At 38.4% G+C, this 20479-nt stretch overlaps 1 protein-coding gene across 1 annotated transcript in view; it reads right to left on the bottom strand.

Annotated features, from left to right (window-relative positions):
* The window catches only part of LOC121520097 (NACHT, LRR and PYD domains-containing protein 12-like), a 32436-nt gene extending 23044 nt beyond the window's left edge, over positions 1-9392 (bottom strand). Inside the window, exons 1-2 of the mRNA XM_041803368.1 lie at positions 9123-9392; positions 6724-6834 (exon numbers count right to left, since the gene is read on the bottom strand). Coding sequence (XP_041659302.1) covers positions 6724-6827 — 104 coding nt within the window. The 5' untranslated portion in view covers positions 6828-6834; positions 9123-9392. The remainder of the gene's footprint in view (positions 1-6723; positions 6835-9122) is intronic.
* Between the last annotated feature and the right edge of the window lie 11087 nt (positions 9393-20479).

The following is a 20479-nucleotide window of genomic DNA, read 5'->3' as shown; positions in this document are numbered from 1 at the left end:
TCTTCTTTCTCTTCTCCATGCTTGGTGTGACACACACAGGCACACAACACAAAGGTTGAGTCAACTTTTAGACATTCTAACTGGCTTCAGGTGTGATTTCTAGATTGCCAGCACCTGTTACTGCCACAGGTGAGTTTAAATGAGCATCACATGCTGGAAATAAAATGATTTACCCACAGTTTTAAAAGGGTGCCAATAATTTTGTCCGGCCCATTTTTTGAGTTTTGTGTAAAATTATGTCAATTTTGTCTTTTTTCTTCAATTTTTTGTGTTATTCCAATGCACATGAAGAAAATAAACGTGTATACCAAAGACATTTGTAATTGCAACAATTTCTGGGAGAAATTATGTATTTTCTGGAAAAATTCCAGGGGTGCCAATATTTTCGTCCATGACTGTATAATAAACAACCCGGTTGGAAGTCCTGTACATATTTAAGGCCAGACCACTAACATCAGAGCGAGGAACCCATCATATCTGTGGGCGTCAGCACACGAAGTTGGCTTTTTCAATGCTGTCTGCCCATATAACTCTGTTGAACTCTCACTCTTTTGCCCGCGCCTAGATGGCGGCCCCATAGACGTACCATCAGATAGCGAACGCGTCATCTACGTCTTGATATCTATGTTGTTGACGTGGATTTTAAGTCACAGTGGTGTTGGAAAATGAGAGAAAAAGTAAGTGTTTTTGATTTATTTTAACAATGTGATCACATGATTCAGATATGAGCCTGTAACTATCGTTAGCCTTTTGCTTGTAATTAGCCATGTCAGCAAAACCCACCGGTAGTATTACTTGCTCTTCCCCTATTAAGGGTTCTGACAGTAACTATAGCCAGCTAACAGCATGTTTCACACTATGTACAGTCTATGGTTTCACAGCGAATTAACCGTGTGTATCATTTCATCAGGTTATGAGAATTGGCAGGCTAATTACAAGCAAAAGGCTAACTATAGTTTAACAGCAGTTCACTGCAATAGGCTAATATCTGAATCATGCGATCACAATATTAAAATAAATCAAAAACACTTACTTTTTTATCCCATTTTCCAACACCACTGTGACTCAAAATCCATGTCAACAACATCAACAAGTGTGAACGGACGTGTGCATCCCTTTTAAGTGTCCTCTGGAAACACTTCTGTTGTGTTGTGGTCTATTTGCAGCGCATTTTTCCAATGTGTTGTGTTGTGGTCTTTGCAGTGTGTTTTTCTAATGTGTTGTGTTGTGGTCTTTACAGCGCGTTTTTCTAATGTGTTGTGTTGTGGTCTTTGCAGCGCGTTTTTCTAATGTGTTGTGTTGTGGTCTTTACAGCGCGTTTTTCTAATGTGTTGTGTTGTGGTCTTTGCAGCGTGTTTTCTAAATGCTGGGCATGTGTTGTCAAATTGATGATGATGTTTGTGTGCGTCACTTTTAAGTGTCCTCTGGAAACACTTCCGTTGTGTTGTGGTCTATTTGCAGCGCGTTTTTCTAATGTGTTGTGTTGCAGTCTCTGCAGTGCGTTTTCTAAATGCTTCGCATGTGTTGTAAAATTGATGAAGATGTTTTCTTAATTTGCTTGTGTTTTGTCTTTTTGCATGTGTTTTCTTAAGTTGCAGTGCTGTGAGCTCTCAGGGCCACCATGAACATTGATCTGGTTTTAATCTCCAGTAAGGCAAAGCACACCTAATGTTTGGTGAGTCTGTTCCATAACTCTAACTGCAACACTGTTTCACAAATTCCTGTTGTAATCACCCACAGACACAAACCCCATCATTTCCCTCTAATACTCAGAAATTTAGACCATTTAGTATCAGTATGGACTTCAATCATCACTCCCCAACACTACAACTAGGATTATTTTATTATTTCAGGTGATTTCATTACACATGTTGACAATCAAAATGACCAGAATGCCAAAAATTTTCTGAGCTTGCCTGATGCTTTTGGCCTCTCACAGCATGTATCTGGGCCCAGTCATAATAAGGGACACTCTGGACCTAGTTATATCTAAAGGCCTGACTATTTCTACACTCTGTGTTAGAGATGTTGCCTTGTCTGATCATTGTTGTATTTTCTTTGATGTATCTGCCTCTCCTGTACGGCAAAATACTGTTGAAATAATCAAAGAATGGTTTATTGATGACAACACAATTGAGAAATTTGAGAAAATTTTAAATGAGTGACCTGTGCTGATGATCCTGTGATGGATTTTAACTACAAATGACAAAATATTATTGACAGCATTGTACCTGTCAAAAACCAAAACTCTTCAAAACCAAAGAACTCCATGGAGGAATACAGTGGTCATTAGACAGCTTAAGAGACAGTAGCTGGGTTTCCATTACACTTGGAAATGTGCAAAATCGAAATAGCACAATAAAAAAAACTGGTAATGGAAACACCTGAATTTCGAAAAAACCCTAAAATATCGCTAAAAAGTTTTTTCAGCTTTCATGAGGAGGTTTTTCAGGTGTTTCGGTATAGAAATATATCGAAAAAGTGCAATGGAAACACTTTTTCTGCATTTACAAGTCACGGGACGTGACATACAGTGTCACGTGATCGATCACTCCGAGACAACATGGCGTGGTACGCGTAGACAGAAGAAGAGTTCGAGACTTTTCTTAACATCATACTTCTACCCTTACGCGTGGCTTTTGCCATACATACGGACTTTACCTCTGAACTATCATCCGTTGCCGTCGTCTTTTGTTCAAAATGATCAAGGCAACCGCCGTAGATGTAACCAAAACCGTGAGATGAGATTTTACGAGAATTGCAAGGCCTACGCCCAAAACTCCCTTCAATGGAAACGCATTCAAAGAGCAATCGCACTTAATCTAAATTTAAAAAATATTGCTTTTATTTTGCGAAAAACTGTAATGGAAACCCAGCTAGTGTCGGCTATCTGAACGGAAGTGGAGAAAAACAAACTTTAGATTCACTACAACATTTACTAGGATACACTTTATGAAGAAATCAAATTAGCTAGACAGTCTTATTTTTCTAAAATCATTAATGAAAACATCAACAATAATAAAGCACTCTTTTCTACTGTTGACAGACTTATCAACTCACACAGGCAAATCCCAGCACAGATGATTTCCACTGATACCTGTGAACAGTTTGCCTCTTTCTTTCACAACAATATCATCACCATTAGAAAAAATATCAGTACCTGAAGAACATTAAATACACTTCACCCCCAGTTACCCAGAAACAACATCATTAATGCCACCATGTCCCACTTTGACCCACTGAATCTCCAAATGTTAGAAAATATTGTTCAGCAGTCAGACCCTCCACCAATGCTTAGATCCCATTCCCACCAAACTGTTTAATAATGTTTTTTTAACTGTTTAGCTCCTCTGGTGTAGCAAAATATCAACTGCTCTCTTCAGTCTGGCATTTTCCCCTTATCTCTCAAAACTGCCACGGTCACACCTCCTCTAAAGAAAAGTCATCTCCATGCAACAGTTACTGCAAATTATAGACCCATCTCCAACTTACCATTTCTCAGCAAAATACTTGAAAAATCAGTTTACTCTCAGCTTACCGGTTACTTAACCACTATCAATATTTTAGACATTTATAGTCAGGTTTCAGATCCCTCCATAGCACAGAGACAGTCCTACTCTAAGTTCTCAATGATATCCATTCAGGGCGCATTCACACCAGAGCTGTTTGGTCCACTTTAAACCAGTGTTCAATTTGGCAGCTGTTTATAATTGTAGTCTTAGTTTTAGTCTTTACATACAATGCATTTTAGTTTTGGTCACATTTTAGTCATTTCTATCCTTTTTAGTTTTAGTCTAGTTTTAGTCGACAGAAACTCAAAACATTTTAGTCTAATTTTGGTCCATACAGTCCTCACACTTTAGTCTTTACTTTTAGTCCAAGCATTTATTTTCTTGTCTAAATCTGGTACTGAATTATGTTGGTGTGTTCTCTGCACCCTGCCAAACCTGGGTCCCTGCTTTCTACAGCTGAGAGGTAGAAGAGATACAGCTACGTTGTTTTTTTGACAGATTTATCCACAATGGAAAAGTATCATGGATTTTGAATGTCTGACAAAAACAACATCACATTTTAGTCTAGTTTTAGTCATTTCAGTTTAGTCAGCACAGGTCTATTTTTGTTAGTCTCTAGTTTTTGTCAAGGAAAAAAGGCTGTCTGACATTTTTAGTCAAAGTTTTAGTCTACAAAATTAACACTGCTTTAAACGAACTCTGGTCTGTTTTCCCGGGGAGTCCGGTTCAGAGTGGTGTGAAAGCTCAAACGAACTCTGGTGCGGACCAAACAAGCAGACTCTGGTCCGCTTGAAAACAGGGGGTCTCGGTCCGCTTCCAAATGAACCCTGGTGCAGTTCGTTTGAGGTGTGAAAGCAAAGCGGACCAACTTGTGAACCAAAGGAAGGAAGTGGCATAAAGCGTAATGATATATGGATTTATATGTGATTTAAAACATTCACATACATGTTGGTATCTCAGCTGGCGTCTGTGTAGCCATAGCAACACGTCGTAGTCTGTGCTGATTTATTTGTCTCATGTAAACAACAACATGCTGGACAGCTCACCACCTTGCTGCCTGCTCATGATGCCCCAATGCAAGAGCAGAAACAGTGTTAATTCAGTGTTTTTCATTGTTTATGTGGAAGAAAAGTCCAGCAGAAGGAGATGGATTTCCTGTTTGTCTTCTTCTACACCTTCTGTCCTTTTGGTCACCTTTTGTTTGTGAATACAGTGCTCCTACTGGGCAGAGGTTGTAGGTGTTCAGACGGTTTGGTCCGTTTGAGCCAAGAGCAGTGTGAATTCGAACCAAACCAAAGGAAAGTGCAACAGTGCTGCAATTTCTGTTCCAAAATGGACCGAGTCTCCCGGACTATCAGGTGTGAAAACGACCTTAAACACAGATCCTAACAGATTATCCATTATTGTTCTTCTTGATCTCTCCACAGCATTTGAAACAGTGGACCACAGCATTTTATTAAACAGATTAAAAGAATGGCTGGGGCTGTCTGGATCAGCCCTAAGCTGGTTTAAAACATACCACCAAAACAGGCAGTTCTTTGTCTCTGTTGGAGACTTCCATTCAAATAAAGTGAGTGCTAAGTGTGGAGTTCCCCAAGGTTCCATTCTTGGACCACTGTTATTTAATCTTTACATGCTCCTGCTTCCACTGGTCATTCAGAAATACAATATAAACTACCATAACTATGCAGATGATTCACAGCTTTACATATCTCTATCCTCAGACGACCTTAGTCCCATAAACTCCCTTACTCAGTGTCTAAAAGACTTACACATTTGGATGGCAGAAAATTTTCTTCAGCTCAACAGAGACAAAACAGAATTCCTCACTTTTGGTCCAAAAACTCAAAGACAAAAAGTTTCTACTCATCTCAGTTCAGTCTCTCTAAACTCTAAGAATGAAACACAAAGCCTTGGAGTAATACTAGACAGTGATTCAAATTTCAAAAGCCACATCAATCAAATCACAAAATCTGCATTTTATCATCTTAAGAACATATCAAAAATTAGAGACCTTCTGTCAGCATCAGATGCAGAAAAATAGTTCATGCATTCATTTCAAGTAGACTGGACTACTGTAATGGTTTATTTACTGGCTTCACAAAATCCTCTGTTCAGTGATTACAGCTTATTCAGAATGCTGCTGCTAGAGTCCTGACCAGAATGAAAAAGTCTGAGCACATCACTCCTGTCCTCAAATCCCTCCACTGGCTTCCAGTACAAAGTAGGATTGATTTTGAGACTCTGATACTTGTTTACAAAGCACTGAATGGCCTTGCTCCTCAGTACATCAGAGACACGCTGATAAGTTATTAACCAGTTAGAACTCTCAGGTCTACAGGTGGTGGTCTTTTGATGGAAAAAAATATATAGTTTTTATTATAATTAATTATTATAAATTATAAATTCCAAAGCAGGGAGGCTGCTTTCAGTTTTATGCCCCTTGTAAATGGAACGCCCTGAGAGGGGCTCCAACATTAAATACTTTTAAAAGCAGATTGAAAACTTTTCCTTATGAATCAGTTTACAGTTAGATTTCATTGCCTGTTTTCAGTGTGTGTGTTTGTGTGATTGTTGTGTGATATAAATCTGTGTGAATAATTTCAGTGGACATGTTGAGCTTTTATTTCTGCTTAGAATCTGTATATCATGTTCTTCATTTGAAATACAAAGACAATACAATCACTTGTTTTTGACTGTGAAGCACACTGTGTTGCCCTGTGTATGAAATGTGCTGTTTAAATAAAGCTTGATTTGATTTGATTTTACTTTTACCAGTCTTTTTCACACAAGTATCTGGACTTCTACTGAAGGACAGAATGTGAGGACTAAATAAATAACTGACGTACTGATAAACTTTACCGTGTCTGATGAAAGAGTCTGAGACTAAATGTACGTTTTAACACTGCTCATTCATTGCTGCTCCACTACATTATGTCATTAAACTGTAATTGTCATTCAAACATTTCAACAACTCTGGGTCAAAAACTGCTTACCTTCAGGTGGAACACCTGTCCAGACAAAGATCTGTTCCTGTTTATAGAAACTAGCCCTCATTGGCTCATAAAACTGTCTTATATAAGACCAAGTTAACATCATTAATATTTCAAGGAACAAAAAAGTAATTTGTTATCCACTGGTTTTCATAAGACCCTCTAAGTTCACCGATAACATGTCAACATAACTGTCAGTTTATTTCATCATTTCTTACCTTCTATCTGGAGATTGTTTGAAGTTAATAGAGCGATAAGCAGACCGGTCACTCTTCATGGACACACAGCTGGGTTCAGGAGAGTCTGGGCTCTGCTCCTCCATCCTGATACTGAAAAACAACAAGATATGTTTACATATAGATAATATGTTTATATAGTGATGATAGGATGATGTTAGCTGTTGTTCAATAGTGAAGCTCCTATGAAACAGTGATGATGATGATGATGATGATGATTGAAAGAGAATACCCTGTTTGATCAGCAGTGGATCATAAGTGACCCTTTGCTAAGCCACTCCCTAGAATAGTCACTATCCAATCAATGCAGGATTAGTAGGAGTCTATTTTCAGACTGAGCCCCTGATAAAACCAGAGAATGTTTCCTCCCCAGTTGTGATTTATTGATGATATCAGTTCATGTGTGTTGGATCAGTAGCATTGATGCTAGCATCCTGGCTAACAGTTTAATCATGTAGGAGCTGAAAAGTGTGTCAGGCTATTTTTGGGTTCTGATGTTGGATAATATCACCACTCTTTTCCATCAATAATTTCCACATCATTTTGCCACTTTTAAACCATATTTAGCATTTTTCAACCATTTTTGCCACTTTGTGCACATATTTGCAATTTTTTACCCATTTCTAAAACATCTTTTTGCAACTTTTTGTCCATTCTGCCAATTGTTTGCCATTTATACAATGTTATGCCACTTTACACCCTTTGTTACATTGCTTTTTTCCACCTTACCCCATTTTTCCTCTTTTCACCTGTTTTTGTCACTTTTTACCCATTTTTACCCAAGCTGCCTCAGTTTCTTCTACTTCATCCTGACATTTGTGCACATTATGTCCTAGCCATGAAGTCTAACATTACTTTCTTAATCATTAAGTTCAATGTTCCCATCCAGTCAGTGTATTTTCTGGCAGTTCTATTTCCTGTTTGAAACCAGCCTCAGAAATTGGTCTCAAACTCCAGTTATTCTGATTTTTCGTGTTTGACAGAAAATGTAAAAAATGTGCTGTTTTCTTGTTTCAGTCATGTAAATGGCTTAAACAGGGAAAAAAAAAACAAAAAAGTCTTTTTTTTCAAATCCATTATTTTGTTGTCTTGCCTTTATGAAATACTTGAGAAAAAGAAAATCCTGTGACCCAAAAGGAAAGGTGAACATTTCAAAATAAAAGCCCTCATGTCATATTTTAGCCTACATAGCCATTCACTAATTTTTACAGTATAATAATAGGAAATTTACTTGAAGTAAAATGATTAAAAATGTCAGTGGTAAAAGTTCTGGTGATTTAATGGACTATATTAATATTAAGAGGAAAATAAATGAATATGAATAAATAAGCCTGGACTGATTGAGGTATTTATCCATGTACACAGATTTAACATTTTCTCTCTCATCATTTATTTATTTCTGAGGCTGAGGATTGTACCACCAAGGTCTCGGCCTTCGGCTGCCACGCAGCTCACAAAGCACCCGACTTCTATGGCTCCTCCCACAGGTGGTGGGCACATGGGAGGGGGGCCCATGTTGCCTCTTCTAGGCTGTGCTTGGCCGGGTCCCGTGGGTGCCTGGTCCGGCCACCAGGCGCTCGCCATCGAGCCCCACTCCCAGGCCTAGCTTCAGGAGAGGGCCCCGGTGACCCGCATCCAGCGGGGCAGATTAGAGTCCATCACGTTGTTCTGCCATATGAGTTTTGACCCGCGCTTTGTCTGGTCCCTCATCTAGGACCTGTTTGCCTTGGAAGACCCTACCGGCCTCATAAAGCCCCCAACAACTTAGCTCCCAGGAACTTCAGGACACACAAACCCCTCCACAACAATAAGGTGGCAGCTCAGGGAGGGGCCGTGGAGGGGACCTTGGGATCCCCCGGGAAGAACTGGACGAAGTGGCCAGAGAGAGGGAAGTCTGGGCTTCCCTGCTAAGGCTGCTGCCCCCCACGACCCGACCTCGGATAAGCGGAAGAAGATAGATGGATGGATGGCATTTATTTATTTATTTATTTAGTAAACACAATAATAAATAAACCTTTCCACCCAACAATACAATCACTGATTGAAAATGTGAGTCCTGCTGTGTACATAGATTATTCTGTTGGCCTCCATGGCCCCCTATTAGTCAGGGCAACAGAAAGCGCTCTCCTTTATCCCCTTATGGGCGGCCTTGTGTCTGAGGAAATGCTGTTTTTATCCCGTGGTATGTGAGCTAGGACTCAGATGATGCAGTTTTTCCTGGTGTTGATGGTCTTATAAAAGAATGTTAGTTTTAGTGTCTGAGTCAGTGTGAATGGAGCCTAGCTCTCTCTCTGGATCACTAAAATAAATAAATAACTTCTCTGTCTCAGCTTGGACTAACCTCCCTTTAGGAAAACTAAAGTCAGACTTTAAATCCATACCTGGTCTTCCTCTGTCCCCCAGAGCTCCGTCAGACCGAGCTTCCGTCCCACACAGATGAAGAAGTGTTGTTGTTGTTGATCCGGATGAGTCTGGTTTCCATTAGTCCTGAACTTTTCTGATAAGACCTGATGACTGCTGACTCACGTTGAGATGTTTCTGCATGAAAACGAAAGTAACTTCAGAGTGGGGGAGGGGAGGGCTGCACTCATCTGATACTGCAGTCGGTAGTCAAACATTAGAGATTCCCTGTGTCCCAACTTTTCTTTGAATTCAAAGCTGTCAGCTGGGGAGGCAAGGGTCTTTTTTATTCCCTCCTCGGTAGATCCATCCATGAGCATAGACTACAGAGGCTACAGTCCTCAATGGACTCAGGACCAGGATCCAGTCATGAGTCTGGATCTGTTTGGATCATCTCTCTCTCCAGCTGTCCTATCACAATGTCACATGATCAAATCATCACCTTCATCAGACAAACAGTCCTGATGAAGGTCTAGTAGTGGAACGTTCCAGATAAATCTCCCTTTGTTTTCAGGTTGGACAGTCAGCAGGAGTTTTCTTTGTCTGTTTCATTTTAAACCAAACATATTTGGACAAACATGAAACGTTGTTGTTTGGAAGAATCATTGTCAGCGGTCAAAGAACACAGAAATGACCAGAACCTTCCATCACAGATACGCTGACGCTGTATTTGAGCAATCTGGACTCAACTAAATGTTGTGAGATTAAGACAACAGTTGCCAACTGTCTAACTTGCACAAACATGTTGTCAATGTTTTGTCTAAATTGCACAAATACAAGTACATTTGTCTGAAACATTGCCAACACAGTTCATCAATCAGAAGTTTAACATGAGTAGAGCAACGGGCCGTTGTTTCCTTCAGCGGTAAACTTAGTAAAACTAACTCAGTCTGAGCGCCGTAGAGTCACTGTTAGCTCCAAAAACTGAAGTTCTAGCTCCAGATAAACACGCCATGTTTGTTATCTGACAGCAGACAGAGCAGAGACACACCCTCGCTCACCAACACACACACATTATCACACACACTCATCTGTACGTCGTGTCCAACACTGTTAAAGCTAATTAATGCTTTTGCCCTCCTCTGGCATTTTTGGCCATTTTACTCAATTTTACAGCTTGTGGCATGATTTTTTAACAGGAACTTTTCTTTCTAGTTACATTTTTGAAATCCAACATGTTTTACTCTTAAATGTCATTCATACTCTCTCAATGAATTTTGTACCCCTGAACACCTTTGAGGCAAAAATGTTCACGTACAAAAAACTGCTATTAAATCACCAAACATCAATACAATATTTGTTTCTACTTTTTTCCAACTGGAAATGGATCGAGGAAAATATCCTTTCTGAATATAGCAAGTCTGTGTCGTTATCTTTTATTTTATATTATATTTATATTTTAAAATAGGCAATTCTTTAATCCAGTTTTCTTGTGCTGTAGTAAAAATCTGTCAGAAGCGTTTATCCTTTAATGGGTCATCTTTACCATCATGCCCTTTATGGAATAATCTCCTATTAACAGCTGGTGGTAAAACACTGAAAAACAAAACATGGCACCTTTGAGGAATAAACCAGTTAAGGCAGATAATGAAGGATGGTGAAATGGTGCCTTTTAACCAGTTAAAAAATAATTTTGACCTCAGTGATGTCGACTTTTTCTCATATTTACAACTAAAATCAATGGTGGAGCTACTTGGCTCAAAAAACACCTCCACAGGCCTTAAAAGTGACTTGGATAATAAACTGAGGGAGATTGCTTCAGGGAAAAGATTAGTTTCTAATCTATGTAGTTTGTTTTCCACTGCCTCCCTGGACAGCTTATCCTCCATCAAACATCAATGGGAGAGAGACTTGGGCGTATCTCTGACCTCTGTACAGTAGGAGACTATTCTTAAAAACACATCAGCCTTATCTAAATGTGTAAGATATAAAATAAGTCAAATTTAAATTTAACATAGGTCTTATATCACACCAACCAGATTAAAGGAAATCAATAATTCCCTTTCACATTTGTGCTGGCATGGCTGTGGTGAGGCAGGAACACTGATCCTCTTGTGGCGCTGTCCCTCCGTGAAGAGTTTCTGGAATGAGGTTATCTCAAGATTGATTTTAATTTTGAAAGTAAAAATACCACACTGTCCATTAGTCTGCCTTCTTGGCACTAGAGTAAGAGACATACAGTCAACGCTTACACAACGAATGATCACACTAGCCTTTTTGTCAGTGAAGCGAATTATTATGATGAATTGGAAAAAACGTAAATTACATTGCTTTAACATTGACAGTTGGTCAAAAGAATTCATGGATCTATTGTCAATGGAACGGGCAGCCTCAGCTCTCTCTGAGTTTGACTGTGGAGGTGAAGGACCCTGGAGCTTTATTAGTAACCCTCCCACCACCACCACCACTGTCTACTGTCTACTGTCTATCATTGTATGTTTATTGTAGTTTGTCGATTTATGTGATGAGTTTGTTGATTTATGCTGTCTACGTGGTGTATGAGCATAGTGTTTTTTTTCTGTCCTAAAAAAGAAATAAAAATATTAATTTAAAAAATAATATTTTTTTTTCTACCAAACATTCAATAATTTTCAAGATTTTAACCCTTTAAATGCCAGTTTGATTATTTGAAATATTTTCTTTTTTTTACTACAAAAAACAGAAAAAGTCAATTATTTTCCATAAAATTAATAGTAGAGAGAAGGGGCTTTGGTGCTGATGAGAGTCTTGGATGGGTCAAAGATTAGAAACAAAATTGATTTGATTGCACTTGTTTTTTTTGTTTTTTTTTTGTAGTGCCAGCTTTAACATTCGGGCACCCTCTGGACACCTTCGAGGCAAAAATGTACACGTACAAAAAAACTGCTATTAAATCAGCATACATCAATATTTGTATCTACTTTTTTCATTAATATCTTTAACAACTTCAGACCTGCTGAAAACTACCAAATATTCAATTATTCTCAGAATTTTGACCCTTTTAAACTTTCACAAAAACTCTCCATAATATAACTGGCAAAAACACAAGAATTTGGTGCATGGTCCTACAATCAGTAAATGGTTGAATCTGGTGGAATACACTAAAAATGTCAAATTTCACTATATTTCTTTACATTGAAATGCTGACATTAGAGAATGCATGATTTATACTGCAATGCCAGTGAGATTAAAAAACCTGGTTTTAATGGAAGTCAATGGGGACATTGTTGCCTCGAGGGTGTAAAGAGGGTATTTCTGACATTACGTAAAAAATATGAATGCAATGAAATCAATTTTGTTGCTGATCTTTGACCCATCCAAGACTCTTATAGCACCAAAGCCCCATGTTTCTACTATTTATTATATGAAAAATATTTGACTTTTTTTGTTTTTTTGTAGTTAAAAAATAAAATATTTCCAATAATCAAACTGGCATTTAAGGGTTAAAATCTTGAAAATTATTGAATGTTTGGTAGTTTTAAGCAAGTCTGAAGTTGTTAAAGAGATTTATGCAAAAAAGAAAAAAATATTGATATATGCTGATTTAATGGCAATTTTTCTGTACGTACATTTTTGCCTTGAAGGTGTCCAGAGGGTAGTAAATCTGAGGAGGGCACAAGTGTTAAAGCTATTTCTCTAAATTACAGTAAAAACAAAACAAACGTGTTATTGACAGAAATATTTCTTTTGAGCGTTTTAAACATGGGTGTCCTTAAAGAGGATGACAAATAGCTTGATTTTACTGATACAGCTCTTTATTTTTTGGTCTTCTGTAAGTAGTTTTAAAATCACTTTCAAAACAATCTAAATTCTTGTATTATTATTAGTATTATGGTGGCAATGAGTGCATAATGTAGTAGGCTATAAGGGACGAATGTTGCACTCATATATTTTTTTCCATGATTAAAAAAAAGTGTAAAATCTCGTTTCGTCACAACACCGTCAAGACACGGCAAATATCGACGGAGATTGGGAATCAAAAACACCAGGGAGGAAGAGACGTGGTAGAAGCATAGTGTAGAAGCCATGGGAGAAAACGCACAGCCAATGGCAGTAGAGGCCACCTGGTGATGTCAGAATATGCAAATTAGATGAGTGAATTTACACCCATCACAATCTTTGGGTCATACTGAAGATTTTTCTCATTTACAGTATGCCGTTATCTCTAACTGCTTTCAAGCTACAGCCTTCTGAAATCTTGATATCAAAATTCAATATTTTCTTGAAAAAACTCTGGGGCCCAAAGGGTTAATAAAATTGATCAATTTAAAGTTAGTAAGCTCACAGAAAAACTTTTGTCTCAGAATTTGCAAGTTTTTAAATGTCAGGGTGGCACAACTGTAATCAGGGGACTTTTACTTTGAAATCAAGTGATAAAAACAGATTTTAGCTCAGTTTAACCTCCTTTTAACTCCAGCTGACACTCATGGCAGAGTGAAATGGTTTACAGAGCCTTTGAAAGTAAAGATCAATTATGTATTTCAGTCATATTTATATGGGTACATTTTCAGTGTCAGATGGTTCAACCAATGGAAAACCACACAAATATTTTAGCATGAAATTCTTGATTTTATTTTGAAAATATACGTGTCCTCTTTAAAACATTACTAAAAGTAACAACATGTGTCAAAGTATTTCCTGTTTGATTTGACATTAGTGTCAAAGGTCAGGTGTCAAACTCCAAATAAATGAAGCCTTCTATGTCATTGACCCTCCTACAGTCATTAAAGTGGTGAGCATCTTTTCACTGAGCTGACTACAAGAATGACATCAAGTCTATTCTATCCCTACACACATTTTCTTTCAAAGACAAGATTTTGTCTTCAGATGTGGAATTGCACCAACAAGACTCTTGGTAAAACTGCAACAAAAACATTTTCCTTGTTTTGTGCAGAGTTGATTTTCTGCAACAAGCCGCCCATCTGTATCAGCCTCGGTGGTACCACAGGGCACAAAGAGGCCTCTTCCACCACAAGCTGAAACTTCAGCCAAGAAGCTCCAGACTGAAGAACAGCGCACCTGTCCTGAGTCTTCTCTGGCCACAGTAACCAAAGAGGCTGTAAACTCTGCTCCCTCCAAAAGCACAAAGAGACGTTGCAGCTCTGAGCCTGAACCTCAGAGCAAAAAGCTCCAACCTGACCTCGTAAGTCAAACTCTCTTCATCTTATCATCACAGAAAGCCTACTCACTTATTTTTCTTTGATTTGAGCCATGAGATCCACTGCTGACACCAGAAATGTTTTTCACAGAAGGCTCCAACCTGAACATCTCAGAGCGTCCCTGATGACGAGCTCTGTGAGCAGCCCTCCAGCCCCTCAGCACCTGGCGTATCTGTGAAACGCAACATCACATTCAAGCTAGTGAGGTAAAGCTCAGAGCTACCAATACTAGTTTCTCCTTACTTCTGCACACTCTTCCTTTCTTTTCTAACCTGCTCCATACAGCAGACATCCTCATGCACAGTTTTCAGAGTGAGACTGAGTGAAAATAGAGCTGCATGGCTGTTCTATTTTTCAGCCACTAGAGGGCAGTGAAGCCTTTCTGCTGGCCTTTAACTCAAACTGTAGGAGGAGACAGACACTCAGACACTGTTCACTTGGTGACAGCCAACCTGATGCAGATTAGAGTTAAGGGAGCATCTCTACTCCCTGTTTGAAATGGATTTGACTGGAAAAATGAATTCTTTTTGACACTTAATGCACTGATTGGCACTCCAGATGATAGTGGCATTTACTGATTGATGCTTTTGTGATGCCACAGCATCCCAGAGCTGAATTTATTCACCATTTAGAAGCTCAATTCCTACTAAGTTCTCTTTCTAATAAAAACAAACAAATGTTGTCCTGCTTGTTTAAACACAGACTTCTGTTGTATATGAAACTCAAAATGTTGAATTAAAAAGGTTTTTATAGCTTTCAGGCACTGGTGGAATTATCTTTTTAACTTTTTAAATGTCAAAATCATTTATCATAAGTTTTTTTTCACATTTTATTAGTGGTGAAATGAGGTTGACAGTTTCTGGTTTAAAGGTGACCCTGTTAGGCCCTCAGGTTAGACCTGAATCCAGAATCTGGCCCCTGCTCTACATGGACTAATTTGACAGAGTGTCTTCTTTGGAGCCTTTCTAGTAGGAAAGTTTGACAAACTGCCCCCTTTGGTGCCTCCAAGTGGGCAAAACTGGACAAGACTTCTGCAGCGGTGCCCCACAAAGTCCTGCAGGTGTCCTATTTATGATTCTTGTCCTTGGCCCTCAAACATCCTGAGTCTGCTGCTGCTTTCAGGCATCAAACTTCAAAATGACTCCAAAGTCTTTTCTACACATGATTGTTTTTCAAATGTGTGTAAACTGTATGTATTCATTGGAAATGTCCATTTGGCGTCTGCTCCCTTCTATTATTTTGACATTGACATGTGATTTGATGAAGCTGTGAGTCTAACATCCATATTTGTCCTTTTGTCTCTCACAGAGGACGCTTCTGATGGAGCAGCTGACCTGCAGGAAAAGCAACATCTTCACCCTCCTGCCTCTTCATCACCTACACTGTAAAACCAAACTAGTTGAAATGAGCTGACTGAGCAGCTGAAAATGACTTAGACTCACTTTTACTTGGACATTTATGTTGGTTTCACTTTGTTTCTACTGATGAGTAAAAAAGACAAAGAAGGAAAGAGAAGAAGAACATTCAAACCTAGAGGACTTATTGAGAATGAAGGAGAGGTTTAAGATCATGAAAGCGTGATATTAGTTTACTATTCTAAAACACTACTACCAACCTACTTAAAGGATGGAGATGAGGATGTGAATGGCTTAAACAGCATTTCAGATTTTTCTGGATTAGATGAAAAATCTTAATGTCCCTGATCAAAATCCACTAACAGAGGTGTTGGTGGGTTTCTACAATGACCAATAAGGTTAGGGGTGAAAGACAGCAAACTTGTCAGTGCTCAGCTCTGATTTCCTCAGCTCTGAATTGTTGTTTGGTTGGACACATTGCCTTCTAGATGTGGTCTGTATCTGACTCCCATGTGAACTGTTGTCAGTCCTGAAGTGACCCTCACACACCAAAGAACTACAAAGATGTCACATGAAGAGTGATGTTCTTTTAAAGCAGCTCTGTTGTGATACCACTGCTCAGGTTCTGCTTGTACACAAGTGTCATTTAAAATACTCATAAGACTGTTGAGCTGTTGTAAAAACCAAATTTATCCCAATGGAGGATCGGTAAAGGCTTATCTGATCTTATTTTGGGGTTATGATGGTGTGTGTGGCAATAATCATAATAAATAGGAGTGTGAGAGCATGGGCAGGAAGTGAGTGAAGAAAAGAAGAAAAGAGGCAGAAGAAGCTTCAGGTTTAACACAAGACAGCACAGCTCAATGAATGTATGATTGTAAAGTTTATCCCTCTAAAAACAGCAACATTTCTCCACATTCAACTCTAAAACATCATTAAAATAACTGTTCATTTTTTAAAGCCCCATTTTTACCACATTTAGAGCATTGTTCCCAACGTTTGATAGATATATTTTAATGTGAAAAATATATGAGAAATAATTTAGCTCTCAAATGAAAACCTTATTGACAAGCACAAATCTTAAATGATTTACTCAGTGTTTAATGATTTATCTAAATGTTTCATGTTAAATACAATGTTGATTGTAAATGTTTATTGATAATCATAAATATTAAGTCTATTCCTAAATACTAAATAATAGATAAAAGTTTGATGTGAATTATAAATCTTTATTAATAATATAAATGTTAATATTTTTCTAAATATCTAATAATATATACTGTATAAATGTTTAATGTGAATTTAAATGTTTATTGATAATATAAGTGTTTAAATTTGATCTAACTGTAACAGACAGGGAAAATTATACTGCATAAAATATTGTCCTCTCATTTTTTTTTGGTATCTAGTATATTTTGTTGGTGTATTGAGGGTTAATTTCACCAGAATCTTCTGTTTTATCATGTATTTTAAGTCTTTATTCTGAGGTACTGTATTAGTGGCATTACGACGCCCTCTGGTGGCAGTAAGGGGGTATATTGCATCATTTCCGCCCTTTCGTCAGTCTGCTTAGAGCTCCACTGTGAGAGGTATGTATTCACTGTAGCTCATTCATAAAGTGCAAATATAAAAGTTCTGTCTGATTGAACTGCTAAAAACAGTTTGGTTGTTGTAAATATCTGTACAGGAGATGAATGAGTGACTTTTTCTTGTGTATTTAGTCTGTAAATCAGAGTTAGAGAGAGCTAGCTTAACACGTGTTAGCTATGTGTGCTTGTGTGTGCGTGTGGGCTGTCGCAGCCATCACATCTTCTATGAGACACGTTTTGAGCATTTCTTTTTGTCACGTTAGGCGTGTTGTGAAGATAGAACCCATGTTGGCAGCGCTTTGCTCTCTCTGAATTCATTCAGATTAAAATGGAGTTTGATGAGACCAGCCTGTGTTCTTGTCTCCTTTGAGCACCTGAACACAACGCAGCGAAGGAAAACAATAGGAGCAGCCGAGTGCCGTTCATAGCAGAGATATTAGTCTGTAAATGAGGAAAAAGGTGATTGAAAACAGTCTACAGAACAGTCAGACTACAGCTGGAGAAGAGAGAAAGCCACGGAGTCTTTCACCAGGAACAGTAAAGCTTTTAGCAGCGTCTTTGTGAGTTCACTGATAAAAGCTAGCGTGGCTAGCTATATTAGCTTGTGCTATTAGCACCACGGGGATTCACAGGAAGCTCCTGGTTTCTGTGCAAATATGTGAAGTTCATTTTTAATTCAGGCTGGGATTATTTCGTGTTTGAAAACCTTTAAAGAAGAATATTTCATGCAGTATTAAGTGTATAAACTTGCTAAGCCAAAAGCGTCATCCTTTTATTTGTGTCCTGATTTCATACTGATGTGAGTGAAAGCTATTTTCATACTGTGCTGTTTTGTTTTACATATTCAGTGATGATTTAAAGTTAAATTACAATGGAAAAATGCCTTTTCATTTGAAACCTATGATTGTGAAGTGTGAAATGCATGATGATATTCCATATTTTAGTTTATGATTTTCAGTAATGATTTAAAATAAGGAAATGCTGTTTTCTTTATTACCATGTTAAATATTCATTCATTCATGGGTTAAAAACACTAAATTCATGGTTGACTGATGAGAGTCAGTAAAGACAAATACTGTACAGTTAAAATTATTTTGTTTATTGAATTTCTATGTTGCAGTAGAAATTGTGAGAACCTGGAATGAAACCCATTATGGCCATATAGAGTTAGAAACTGATGACCTGAAAGTAATAGTCCTGTTTCTATACAGGCTAGGTTTTTGAGCTACCCTGGACCCCCTTAGATTGGATTTGGATTCACCTTGACGAAGGAGATGGCGAGCCAACCCTGAACCCGTTAGAAGGAGACCGTCGTTCTTCATCTTCACCACTAGAGTGTGCCAGTGCGGTAGGACTGTAAAGCTGATTTTTTCCTGACTTTGGATTTTTCTTTTTAGAGCTCTTGACTGACTTTAAACACCCAACAACGTTTACTGACCTTGCTTCAACAGACCAACATTCCAGTTTAAAGGAAGAACTGAATGGACACTAACGCTTCAGTGTTAGATACTTTCAAGGGATTTGAGTATTTTCTGTTGTGTTGTGAATACTGTTAAAAGGCTCTGTTTATTGAATGCACTTCAAATACCTTTCAGTACATATCCTTTGTTCAAAGTGCACCCTAGCTTCAGTCATTCATTGTGTCTGTCAAATAACTTTCATTACCACTCCAGCACCGAACCTAGACCCTGGTCCATTAAAACCTAACATACTGTTACTCCAGGTGGGTTACATTAAATATAAAAGTTAAATGGTCAACATAAAAATTAAATATTTAGCTCACCTTTCTAAATATTTAGCTAATATTCAAATCCACAGCGCCTCTCAGCAGAAGTACCAAAATAAGAGCTCAATGTGAAAATACAGGTGGTGGCAGGCAGAACAGTTTGCCGTCAAAATGTGGAGTGAATCAGCAGAGAATATTGGAAGGGCCGTCTTGACCACAATTCAAAGTTTCAGCAACACTTCTTCAGCTTTGGGATCGACCTCAGAGCCACAACAGCACTCAGTAAGTTTCTTATCACACGTTGTATTTTAATGTCTGTAGACTCTGGTGTTAGCATACATGCTAACCGATAATAACTAATGTCAGCCTAGAGGGGGTAAACTAAGTCTGTGTAGTTAATGAAAAAATCAGTGCTTCATGAACTAAAGCCTGTTTATGTCATTTATGTTGCAGACAGAAGATAATATAATTTCCAACATGTGTCCTAAGTAAGGGTTAATGCCCGACAAGGTGTCCAATTATCAGGGATTAATGGACGATGCAGAGGTGTGAACCATCCTCCGCTTCGCGTCGGTCGGTTGCCTCCGCATCATCCATTAATCCCTGATAATTGGACACCTTGAAGGGCATTAACCCGCTTATACCATGGTCACTTGCCAACAAAAATAATGAATAAAACTACAAATTTATGATTTTTACGTTTTGTGATCAAAATTGAAAGTTTTACAAAAACAACTTCTTTTCCCTAGCAACGCCTGAGGGCTTGACTAATAACTGGAATAGCCATTCCAATCCCATAACGTTCTTAGGGAATGTAAACGTTATTCACTACTCCAGTAAATAGGCGGGCCATAGATACAAAGTCACACTGGAACAAAAATATAGTCCGCTCAGCGCACTTTCTTAACGGATTTATCAATGAAATTACATGAAGACGAGTGAGACGGAGAGTCATGTGATCAGACAACAAACTGTAAGTTAACATGAACAGTCATCTGATAAAATCTCAGTTTTAGCTGTTTGAATACACAGAAAAATTCCTCCTTCTGCACTATGAGGTCACAGACGTAAAACAGAGCTGTCCACGTCCTGCAGGTGCTTATTGTCCGTCAGACACATCAATATTTATCAGATATTATCATGCCGGTTTATCAGAAGCGTTTCCTTTGGCTCTGTACAGAAATAATGGCTCCTTTTCTTTTGTTTGTGTTACTTGAATCTTCTGACAATAGTTTACAGCAGTTAGAACAGGAGGGAAGTGAGTTTTTTGCGACACTCTCCTCTCTGTGTTAAGGTGATGGAGAGAAGATGTACGTCTGTTAGCAGAGTCGGTTTGCTCAGCGTTTCTAACATACATATCCAGTACTAGACCGAATTATTAACGGAGGAATAATCACACAGTGGGACATCAGCTCTGCTCTAACTGGATCTTGCGCTCTCTCTCTCTGAGAGGGAGAAAACTTTATTGACACACGTCAATAGACACACAGCACATGCGCATTTTGTCACATATATCCAGAGTACATCACT

The sequence above is a fragment of the Cheilinus undulatus genome, linkage group 13, assembly GCF_018320785.1.
Source record: "Cheilinus undulatus linkage group 13, ASM1832078v1, whole genome shotgun sequence".
Lineage (NCBI taxonomy): Eukaryota > Metazoa > Chordata > Actinopteri > Labriformes > Labridae > Cheilinus > Cheilinus undulatus.
Note: the sequence above shows the minus strand (reverse complement) of the source record. Positions and strands in the feature narration are given on the sequence as shown.